Here is a 10,649-nt window from a genome sequence, read left to right on the forward strand (position 1 = left end):
GAAATGAACCCTCCCACATCCCTAGGAGATGGGGATGCAGCGCAGCTCAACTTGCTGCCTTTCCCACCTTTTAGGCTGTGCTGCCTTATGCACTGCTGCAGTATTCATTGGTCTGAGCCACCTGTCCTGGAGCACCATGGTTGTGTCTGAGCCCACGGAAGCTCAGCACACCCACCTTTTGTATGCCCTTTGATTCTCTCAGTCATTTCTGTTCTATTTTTTCCCACAGGGAGAAGAAGGGCAGATGGGTCCAGTGGGGCTGAACAGCAGTGATGGACCGAAGGCCAGTGATGGTTTTGGCACTGCATTGTGGTACCCCATGGGCAACCCTCACCCCTGCAGGGAGGGGCAGGGATGTGGCCACCATGCCCTGGAGCCCCAGCATGAGTGCCAGCACTTGGGGGACAGTGTCACACTGTCACTCAGTGCTCCAACCATGGAGGTCCCCAGCCTCATGTCCCCAGTTCATGGCACCTTGTATCCACTCTGAGGTGGAAGGGTTGGGGGGAACCTCAGTGTTACCTAAAATGACAGCACTTCTCTCTGGGTAAATTGTAGGGAGGCCGAGGACCTGATGGCCCAAAGGGAATGCCAGGACCACGGGGTGCCAGGGTAACTAATGGGCTGTGGTTGACTACAGCTGAATTTTGAAGCATCTTTGAGGATGGAGATGGAACAGCACAGGGGCCATTTGCTGAGTGATCCCTGTTGAATCTCCATTAGTGTTACTCCTACCAGAAAGAATCTTTTCTCAGTGCTCAATCTTTTCCAGGGCCGTGGGGGCCAGCGTGGGCTGGTTGGAGTCCCAGGAGCTCCTGTAAGTAGGTGATGCCATGTGCATGAGGCTGGGGATTTTGGCCACTGTTGGAGGGCACAGCTGTTGGGAAGCTGTGGTATCTGTCACCAGGCTCTGCTTTGAGATGAGATCCTCTTTCCAGGGCTCAAGAGGCGTCCCTGGAGCAGAAGGCACAGAAGGAAAGCCTGGTATACAGGTTCCCATTCTACACTACGTCCTATATATTGTATACAGATCTGCCTGCATGTGGCTGAGGTTGCAGGGATGGGATGGGATGGAACGCCTGCCCCTGCCTCTCCATCCTCACCACCCCCTGCCTTACCCTGCAGGGTCCCCCCGGGGCTGTGGGCAGCCCAGGCAGGATGGGAGCACCGGTGAGTAGAGCTGCCTGTCCTTCTGCCTCATTTCTGTCCATCCACATCTGTGTTCTCCCTGTGCAGCTCCCTGCCTGGCTCTCTGCCCTGGGGAACGCGCTCTCGAAGGGCAAAGGAGACAAAATGAGAAGGGTGCATTTAAGAAATAGGTTTTGCAAAATTGACATTCCTTGTCACTGATGGCAAGTTTTCCATTCCAAAGGTTTCTTAGTGCTCGCTCTGCTGGGGAGCCTCTCCATTCCCCGTGTTCTGCCTTTGCTCTCCTATCACCCTCTCTGTCTGCCACCCTCGTGCTCTTTCCCTTCCCTCCAGAGCTCATCCTCTGCCTTCCCTATAGGGCTTTGTTGGTGTACAGGGGGGCAGAGGGCACGCAGGACCTCCTGGACCCACAGTAAGAACAATTTGCATGGATCCCCCCCTTTTCCTATTCTGCATTCGTATCTGTGGGAAGGCAGCAAGGGTGTCTGGGGAGGGCTGGGATTGTCCCCTCCTTGGGGAACCAGCAAAGGGTCAAATTGGCTGAAATCTCCTTCCTAAACACTTCCAAAGGGGCCCCAAGGAAAACCTGGAACTGATGGAGACCTGGGTTGCATGGGTCCAAAGGTGAGAGCTGGGGATGGGAATGGGTGTGGGTGTCCTGGGGAACACTTGGTGGCAATAACTGCCCCTTGGCTGGTGTGGGGAGGATCCAGGTGGTTGCTCAGGTTTGGATGCAGGAGGGTGGGGGGATCTGAGCTGCTGCTCAGCATGAGGTTCAGACCCCATTCCCCGTGGGGCAACACAGAGGGACACAGATTGCTCAGAGACAGCTTGGATGTGGAGCACAGAGGGGCACGCACACCTTGTGGAGGCATTTGGGGGTGGACATTCTCTTGCCTCATGGATCTGCCCAGCCCAGAGCACATGAGCAGGGTGCTGAGGGCTCTGTCTCCTGGCAGGGTCTGCCTGGGAAACCCGGCTTGGAGGGACCACAGGGGCCGGTCGGCATGTATGTAAGTGCTGTGGCTGCCCAGGAGGGGAATGGGAACCAAGGGAGGAGGTGATGCATCCATCTGGGATAAGGGCAATGAGCCAGAGCCAAGCAAAGCACTGAGCCCTAAGCATCACCACTGCTTCCCCCAAACCCCACTGCTGCTGCACAGCCCTGAATGCCTCCTAACATCATCCTAACACCATCCTCTCCCTAGGGCTACCCAGGACTGGCTGGCGATCGTGGGAAGCCAGGGCACAGGGGAGACAAGGTAGAGCCAGGATTGGGGTGCTGATCCTATGGGGCTGTGGGGCAGGATCCAGCCCCATTCAGAATGAGCCAGCAGCTCTCCCTGCACTTCACCTGCTGTGCCTCCTGTATAAGATGATGGACTGCTATTTTTTTCCCCTTTTAAGGAGCTACTGCATTAAAAAAGGTGGCAGAAAGGATTTATCATTTGTCCTCAAACAGGGAGAAGCTGGAGCCCAAGGCCCACCAGGATTCCCTGGAAAAGCTGGTCCCAAGGTGAGGGCTGTTGGCTGCCTCTGGGCAGCTCCAATTCCCTGCAGGATGCAGAGAAATGGGAAATCTTTGTTACCAGCATTAAGGAGCAGATTTGGGGAAGGGGATGAGTAGGGCCGCAGCTAGGGCTGAGCATGGGGCCCTGATGTCTCTGTCCTCCCCCAGGCCCCACCAGGCCCCCCTGGCCCACGAGGTGCTCCTGGCTCCCAGGTAGGACTGGGTCTGTTCTGGGCTGCTCACCTGCTTGTTCTCTCCTGCAGCCATGCAATGCCCTGTGCCACACGCCATACAGCACAGTGCAATGTGTGTTAAGGAATATATGCCATGCAATACCCTGCAACGCGTGCCATGCAGTACAACACAATGTATTCCATGCAGCACCCTGCAGTGCACGGCATGCGATGCCAATGGCACTGGCAGTGTGTTCCCCAGCCCTGTTTGCTGGGGGTTTGTTTTGTTGCTGCATATTGGGGATGGCCTGGGCAGGGTTTTTGGCTCTGCTGCAGCCTGCTTGGGGTCTCTCTTGTTTCAGGGAAGAGCAGGAGAGCCGGGTCCTCGGGGGTTCCCAGGGCTGCCGGTGAGTGGGGAGCTGCGCTTTGCAGAGTTGGAGCTGCGTGCTGTGTGATGGAGTGGGAGAGAGGTGATGGAGAACAAGACCCACACACTGCCTGGGATGCTAAATATCCTCCTGGCCTTGCAGGGAGCTCCTGGTGTGCGGGGGCTGCACGGCGTGCCTGGGAAGCCTGGCTTAGTGGGGGAAATGGGGGCACCTGGAGCAGCAGGGGCTGCCGGCCCTCCTGGGTACCCGGTGAGTGGGAAGCCATTGGGATGGGGCTGCTCAGCACTGAGGGAGGTACAGGGGGCTTGGGTGTGGGGGTGCTGGGTCCTCAGCATCCAGGCTGCAGGGTCCTGCTGGGTTAGCACTGCACTGTGCTGTTAATGCGGATTGCTTGTCTGCAGGGCCAAGAAGGTCCGAGAGGACCTGAGGGGCCTTCAGGGATGCGAGGCGAGCAGGTATGGGAGGAGGAGGAGAAGAGCTGTTCCCCTCATTGGCATGAGGGCTGATCCCTGGGTTGCCACTGAACCCCATTTGCCCAACACAATGGGATGGTGCCTTGCAAGCCCTCCAGCTAGCACTGGCTGGGCTGGAGGGATGCTGTAGCTCTCTGTCCCTGTGTTCCCCGGCAGGGTGTCCTGGGTTATCCTGGGGAAGCCGGCGTCAGTGGGCTGGATGGTGAGCAGGTAGGTGCGGGATGTTGCGCCCTCCCTTTGCATCTCCTGCTGACCCTGAGCCAAAGCAGGGGGGAAAGCCAAGGAAAGGGCTTTGAGCAATGTGGGGATATGGAGGCAGCAGCATTCCAGGAGAGACCTCCAGCCCTGGAGCAGGGGATGAGGCGGGTCCCAAAGTGTGATTCTTCTGCAGGGACCGCCAGGACCTGTGGGAGCTGAGGGACGGCCGGGGCTCAAGGGCCAGCAGGTCAGTTTTATGGGGCCAGCAGGTCAGTTCCATGGGGTAACATCAGCCAGCAACAAGTGTTCTTCTTCACTTCATCTTCATCCTTTGCAGGGTGATGCAGGACCTCGGGGAGCTCCGGGTGTCAGCGGTGCTTGCGGGGAGCAAGGAGAACGTGGGCCAGCGGGGCTGCCAGGGGGACCTGGGCAACAGGGGAAGGAGGTGTGAGCACAGATCCCCTGGGATAGGGCTGAGATGGGGCTGCTGTGTTGGATGCTGATGCTTCTCCCCTTGGCAGGGGGATGTTGGTGATGCTGGAGAGCTGGGTGAGCCAGGACCACAGGGACAAAAGGTGCGGAGACAGTGGAGATATGGTGCTCAGAGGTGGCATCAGAACCTCTGAGCTGATGTGTTTCCATCTAGAAACTCATTTAATCACTATTTCCTCACGTTTATCCTGGAACAGGGTGATGCTGGCCCCCAGGGCCCTCCTGGAGTGCCGGGATTGGGAGCTGCACTGGGGGAGACTGGAGAGAAAGGCCGCAAAGGAGAGAAGGGCCAAGAGGGGCTGCTGGCAAGTACAGCTGCAGGATGCAGGGATGCAGTTGGGTGTGGGGTGATGAGGAGCAGCATTTAGCCCAGCAGATCTTGGGCCTGGGAGCTGTGAAAAATGCCAAGTAACACATTTCATTTAGAGAGTGCTTTATCCCATGGGCGTGACACCCACGCTGGTTCCTGTTTGCAGTGTCCATGGGTTTCATTCTCCATTTGCATGCAGCCCCGAGGCCACTGCTCGTATCCTCGTGGGTGTATACCCATCTCACTGGGTCCACACTGCCTCCCCCCACTGACCACATCCCTCTCTCTGCCCCAGGGCCAGGTTGGTGTCAGCGGTGCCGCAGGACCCACCGGAGCCCGGGGACGCTCTGTGAGTCAGCACGTCCCCATCCCATTGGGGTGGCTGCAGACCCTGGCAATGGGACATCTGTGAATGGGATACCTGTGAATGGGATGCTGGGCTGCAGCCTGGCTCTCGTGGATCAGTGGCTCTTTTCCTCTGCCCCAAACAGGGTGGGACAGGTCTGCGAGGCCCTCCTGGGCTCCATGGTCTTGAAGGAGTGAAGGTAGAGTGGGGTGATGCTGCAGCCCTTCTCCATCCCTGGTCTCTTCCCAAGTCTTGGTGGGGAGACAGTAGGGATGTCTCACACCCAGGACAGTTCACCCAAGATCTAAGGGGCCAGGAGCTGAGGGCAGAGCTGGAAGCATTTCTTTTTCTTCTCAGGGTGATGCAGGACCCTGTGGCAGGGATGGAGCTGCTGGAGCAGCTGGGCTGGAGGTACTGCTTTGTGTGCACTGGTGGAACTTGGAGCTTGCAGGGACTTCACTGCTTGCAGCACAAAGTGAAGCTGAAGGACTTCTTGCCCCAAACTGTTGGGGGCAGGGGAGAGGGAAAGGGGCAGAAATGAAGTACGGAGAACTGAGACTGTATACACTCCCAGTCCCAAAATTCAGCCTGGTACCCAGGGTGCTGAATCCTTGTGCAGGACCCACTGCTGCCATCAGCACATCAATGTCCCTGTGGCACCCAGGTGTCACCTGGCATTACTCCCACACTTGGCAGAGTGTGATGGGAGGGAGAGGATGCTCCCAAGGGTCTGAGCATGGGGCATATGGTGGGGTGGGTTTGTGCTGAGTGCCCAACGTTCCCACAGGGACCCGCAGGAGAGGATGGAGCAAAGGGAGACCGTGGCCATCCTGGCCCTGTGGTGAGTTCCCAGCATGGAATAGGCTGAAGAGCTTTTGATAATTAACCTCGGGGCTGTTGTCACTGTTGGAGGGAGGCTGGGGGCACACAGAGGCTGCTCCTCAGCTCAGGGATTGCTGTTTGAGGATGGTGGGTGGCTCCGTGGGAGATGCTTGCTGTTATGGGGCAGGTAGGCACTTAGGGGTCAGCACCTGCTGTCTGATGAGCAGCCCCATCTGTGTGTCCCACAGGGCTCAGTGGGTGCACCTGGGCGGCCGGGCAGCCCTGGCTTCAAGGGCTACGCTGGGCACCGAGGAGCTGGGGGAGCAGCAGGAACACGGGGGCAGCCGGGTCGACAGGTGAGTGGGGCTCTGTAGGGAAACTGAGGCACGGATTGGGGGTGGACCGAACCTTGGGGTCCCATGGGGAACAACTCAGAGCTGAGGGTCCCGTGCTTTGTCTCCAATGAATGCAGGGTCCTCTTGGGCCACCGGGCAATGCTGGAGTACCGGGGTCTGGTGGCATTGAGGTGAGTGCCACCCTCTGCCCTTGTGCCATCCCCATCCTCAGCTCTCCAAGCTGAGTGCTGCCACCTGCCCAATGAGCAGGGTTGATTTATTTGTTCTTTTTCTTCTTAGGGCCTCGTGGGTGCCAAAGGGGAGCCAGGCACAGTGGGAGAACCAGGGCATACGGTGAGGGGGTGGGGGGAACTGTACTGGAGTGGGTGGCTGAGATTTCCTGGGATCATAGAAAATGCTCACATGGAGCATTCCTTGATCCTGCTGAAACCCAAAGGAGATGTCATCTCAAGCCCTCTTCCTGTGCATGGTGAGAGCAAGGAGGGAGAATCTTGGGCACGGCATTCTCAAAGAGGGATTTCTTTCTCCTTTGGGATTTTAGGGCTCTCCAGGACGAGCTGGTCCCCAAGGGCAGAAAGGTCACAAAGGAGAAAAGGTAATGACAGCAGCATCCTGCATGGGGACACTGGGGATCAGCTCTGCAGCACCACCCCAGTGACATCCCCTGGTCCGGGCAGGCAGCAGCCCCTCACCCCCCGCTGCTGGTGGCTCACATCTCCATCTCTTCTCTCCCCAGGGTGATGTGGGGCAGGAAGGGCCAGAAGGAGCTCCTGGAGAAGCTGGCAGACGGGTAAAGGGCACTGCTGTCCCTATGGAGAGCTGAGCTGTGTCCCCAGAGTGGCAGTGAGGGGATGCAGGCAGTCAGGTCAGTGCATTTGAGCTGCTTGAGTGGCTCATGAGTCTTCAACCTCCTGTTCCCAGGGCAAGCGAGGCAAAGTGGGGCACCGGGCACCCAGGGGCTCCCGCGGACCTAAGGTAGGGTGACCTCATCAGTACCAGGGATGCTGTGGTACTCATCCTTTGGTGCCTTTTCTGAAGGATAGCTGATAGAGGGGCAGCATGTCTTGGAGCCAGGGCTCTGTCCCCATTGCCTCCCCATCCCTTCCTGCCCCCCACTAATGTTTCTGCATTGCAGGGCCATCAAGGTGATGAGGGGCTGGCAGGACCCCAGGGCCTACAAGGACTATATGTGAGTACTGGCACTGAGCTGGGGGGCTCAGGGTGTCCCCTTGCTCTCCATTTGCTGCCCAGCCTCAAAAGTCAAAGCAGGGACTTGAAAAAGAGCAGAGTTTCCCGTTGTTTCATGGCTCACTGCCTGCACACTCCTCCCATATCAGCATCCAAAGCACTGGCAAAAGAAACAATCAAGTAGTTACTTGTATTGCTGGGATTGCTGCTTCTCTATTAAAAAAGTCCCAGCTTTGGGAATGTCACCAAATGCGAGCAGAGGCAAGAAGTCTGCAGGCAGCCAAGAGAGCTGGTCTGCATCAGTAGCAGTGGTTCCTAAGGGCACGGAGGGCTTGCCAAAATGGGAAACTAAAACCGTGATGAGGAATGCCTCAAGATCCCTAAAAACTCCCCAAATTCACCAAATCCTCCTGGCTGCCTCCATGACAGAGAGGCGTGCGGGGCCAGAGGGCTGCTGCTTCTCTCCTAGGGCATCCCTGGGCTGAAGGGCTTCAGAGGGGACCCTGGACACAAAGGACCCAAGGTGGGTGACACGTGCCATGCCCATCCCCACATGGGAGACGTGTGGCCCCAGGAGCTGTCTCCAGGCTGACATGTGCCATGGTCCTGCAGTGCACCAGTCAGTGTCCCCAGCCATTCCCAGCCTCTCCTTGCTGCAACAGCTTCCCTTTCTCCCGTAGGGTGAGAAGGGCAGCAGGGGCCACCTGGGGCAGCACGGGGACGATGGCTTCAAGGTGCGTGGGAGGCTCACAGCTCTTCCCCCCCTTGCTCCCTATGTCACCCTGTGTAACACCCTGTGACATCTCTCTATGTCTCCTAGGGCAAGCACGGACCCCAGGGTGCTCCTGGGCAACCAGGGCCCAAGGGAGAGCAGGTACTGTGGGGTGGTGGGGCTGGTGCAGAATGCACCAGCAAAGAGTAACTTGGGACAGGGGCTGGTTTGGACCCCTGTCCCTCTGCAGGGTGATGCTGGCCCTCCTGGTCCACGAGGACTGCCTGGGCTCCCTGGGAAGCCGGTAAGTGCTTCAGTTCCCAGTGTGTGGGGTCTGAAGGGGCAGCTGCTCCTGCTCAGAGTCCCTTTGTTCTTCTCTTCCAGGGCTTGCCAGGACAGAAGGTGAGTGCAGGGTGAGGACGGCCCCATGTCTGATCTGGGGATGTAAGGCAATGCCTCACCTCCTTGCTTATCCTTCATCCTCCTCTCCACCCTTTGACAGGGACTGAAAGGTTTCCTGGGCCCCCCAGGTGCCAGGGGCAAGCCAGGACCACCGGTAAGAAGAGCCACCAGTGTCCCTTGTGCCCTCCATGGGGAACTGAAGCGGTGGTTGGTGCCACGTGGAGGGGCAGTGCTGCGAGGGCTGCAGTGTCACCGCTGTTATCACTGTCACCCAGGGGCTGGCCGGTCCTCCCGGACCCAGCGGGCCAGTGCTGATGCTATCTGAGGAGGAGCTGTGGGTGCGTGATGCTGTGCTGGTCTGGGGTCTTCCACCCCTGGCACCCTGCTGCCTGGTGGGAGGGGGGGGAAAGGGGGCTATCCCTCCCCATCACCTTCCAGCACCTGATTTATCCCGCCGACCGCCTGAACCGTACCACAGTGCTGGCTCTGCTGGACAACCTGAGCCGTGAGCTGAGAACACTCGTTGGACACCCCGATGGCACCAAGGACAAACCTGCAGCCACCTGCAAGGAACTGCTGCTGGCCCACCCCGACCTGCCCGATGGTACAGGGCTGCCTTGTGCCCACAGCCAGGGGACGAGGCAGGGGGGACAGATTTCCTTTATAAATGCCTTTAAGAGGGAATGAGGATTTGGGCTTCAGCTCAGTCAGGATTTGTTCTGGCCCCAAGATGCTCAAAGGGAGCAGCACCTTGGGGTGCTCACATGCATGCAAGGAAGGTGTGGGGGTGCAAGGAATAGAAATAACACAGAGCAGCCCCAGTTTGGGGGTTTGCAGCCTGGGACCTCACACGCTGCCTCCGCCGCACCATCTGCTCCACTCTGCATTCCCACAGGGCATTACTACATCGACCCCAACCAGGGCAGCCCTCGGGATGCTTTCGTGGCCTTCTGTAACTTCACGGCAGATGCTGAGACCTGCATACCCCCTGTGCACAACCAGGTACAGCCCCAGGCCTCACCTTCAGCCAAGGTGCAGGGGTGGCTGCAGAAGGACAGTAATGCTGGTGCCGTGCTGCTGTCACTGCTGTCACTGCAGGGAGTGGTGGCAGCAGTTTGGGGTGAGGATGGTGGTTCCCCATCCTCATGCTACAGGGTGGATGCACACCTCAATAGGTTTGGAGCTGGTGGGGGTGGATCTGGCAGTGCTACCATCCCTTGCTGGGACAGTGTGACAAGGTCCCCAATCCCTACAGGTCCCCATCAAAGCCTGGCTGAGCTCCTATGCCACCATGCACACCTTTGAGTGGTTCAGTGCTCTGCCTGGGGGCTTCATGGTGAGTACCCCTAGGGGGTTACAGAGCCCTTCCCAGGGTCCCCCCTCCCCTAATGGCTGCATTTTGCAGAACACAGTCCCAACCCTTGCATCCATAAGGTTGCATCCCATCCTGGCTTTGGGGACCCTACACCCCACGTCTCTCTGGTTGTCCCTGCAGCTGGAGTACACAGGGGCCAGCGCGGTGCAGCTGCGCTTCCTGCGCCTGCACAGCCATAGGGCTGCCCAGAAGATCTCCTATTCCTGCCGCCCCGCTCCCCACTACCGTCAGCCCCAGAAGGAAATCCGCTTCCTGGCTGACACCCGGGAGCAGAGCTACGTGGCCACACTGCAGGGCTGCCTGGTGAGCGGGACTGGGACATGGCAGCATCCTCAGCACTGCAAACCAAGGGCTCAGGATTGAGCTGGGTCTGAGCATCCCCATGGAGCCCCATGGGTGGGATGGGGCAGGGATAGGGGTGAGCCCAGCCGGGGGTCTCAGCACTGCTCATGGTTCTTTCAGCCTGACAACGACTCCTCCATCACTGACATCATCTTCCACTTCACCACGGAGGAGCTGGCCCTGCTGCCCCTACGGGACCTGGCTGTGTTCCACGATGGTGATGCCTTGCACCAGTTTGGGTTCACCATTGGCCCTGTCTGCTTCAGCTGAGCGCCGGGAGTCAGGAGGGGTTGGCCCCAGGGTGGGATGCTGTGTTTGTAGCTGCATTATGCCATGGACTACATTTCCTTCTGAAGTAGAAGAACATTGTTTACAAAGTCATTTCTCTATAAATTATATATATATATATGTA

The 10,649-nt window shown here is 58.3% G+C and overlaps 1 protein-coding gene across 1 annotated transcript in view; it reads left to right on the forward strand.

Moving 5' to 3' along the window:
• Positions 1-10,564, forward strand: part of LOC104913712 (uncharacterized) — a 42,647-nt gene extending 32,083 nt beyond the window's left edge. Inside the window, exons 27-68 of the mRNA XM_085239661.1 lie at positions 230-283; positions 559-612; positions 773-817; positions 939-992; positions 1,126-1,170; positions 1,508-1,561; positions 1,720-1,773; positions 2,109-2,162; positions 2,358-2,411; positions 2,612-2,665; positions 2,828-2,872; positions 3,195-3,239; positions 3,363-3,470; positions 3,623-3,676; positions 3,851-3,904; positions 4,086-4,139; positions 4,230-4,337; positions 4,414-4,467; positions 4,582-4,689; positions 4,990-5,043; positions 5,186-5,239; positions 5,398-5,451; positions 5,828-5,881; positions 6,111-6,218; positions 6,335-6,388; positions 6,498-6,551; positions 6,760-6,813; positions 6,955-7,008; positions 7,140-7,193; positions 7,354-7,407; positions 7,876-7,929; positions 8,087-8,140; positions 8,227-8,280; positions 8,369-8,422; positions 8,503-8,520; positions 8,621-8,674; positions 8,796-8,858; positions 8,959-9,124; positions 9,416-9,522; positions 9,776-9,856; positions 10,016-10,198; positions 10,358-10,564. Of these exons, the coding sequence (XP_085095787.1) occupies positions 230-283; positions 559-612; positions 773-817; positions 939-992; positions 1,126-1,170; positions 1,508-1,561; positions 1,720-1,773; positions 2,109-2,162; positions 2,358-2,411; positions 2,612-2,665; positions 2,828-2,872; positions 3,195-3,239; positions 3,363-3,470; positions 3,623-3,676; positions 3,851-3,904; positions 4,086-4,139; positions 4,230-4,337; positions 4,414-4,467; positions 4,582-4,689; positions 4,990-5,043; positions 5,186-5,239; positions 5,398-5,451; positions 5,828-5,881; positions 6,111-6,218; positions 6,335-6,388; positions 6,498-6,551; positions 6,760-6,813; positions 6,955-7,008; positions 7,140-7,193; positions 7,354-7,407; positions 7,876-7,929; positions 8,087-8,140; positions 8,227-8,280; positions 8,369-8,422; positions 8,503-8,520; positions 8,621-8,674; positions 8,796-8,858; positions 8,959-9,124; positions 9,416-9,522; positions 9,776-9,856; positions 10,016-10,198; positions 10,358-10,507 (2,838 nt within the window). The 3' untranslated portion in view covers positions 10,508-10,564. The remainder of the gene's footprint in view (positions 1-229; positions 284-558; positions 613-772; positions 818-938; positions 993-1,125; positions 1,171-1,507; positions 1,562-1,719; positions 1,774-2,108; positions 2,163-2,357; positions 2,412-2,611; positions 2,666-2,827; positions 2,873-3,194; positions 3,240-3,362; positions 3,471-3,622; positions 3,677-3,850; positions 3,905-4,085; positions 4,140-4,229; positions 4,338-4,413; positions 4,468-4,581; positions 4,690-4,989; positions 5,044-5,185; positions 5,240-5,397; positions 5,452-5,827; positions 5,882-6,110; positions 6,219-6,334; positions 6,389-6,497; positions 6,552-6,759; positions 6,814-6,954; positions 7,009-7,139; positions 7,194-7,353; positions 7,408-7,875; positions 7,930-8,086; positions 8,141-8,226; positions 8,281-8,368; positions 8,423-8,502; positions 8,521-8,620; positions 8,675-8,795; positions 8,859-8,958; positions 9,125-9,415; positions 9,523-9,775; positions 9,857-10,015; positions 10,199-10,357) is intronic.
• The last annotated feature ends 85 nt before the right edge of the window (positions 10,565-10,649 follow it).

The sequence above is a fragment of the Meleagris gallopavo genome, chromosome 19 (assembly GCF_905368555.1).
Source record: "Meleagris gallopavo chromosome 19, MGAL_WU_HG_1.1, whole genome shotgun sequence".
NCBI lineage: Eukaryota > Metazoa > Chordata > Aves > Galliformes > Phasianidae > Meleagris > Meleagris gallopavo.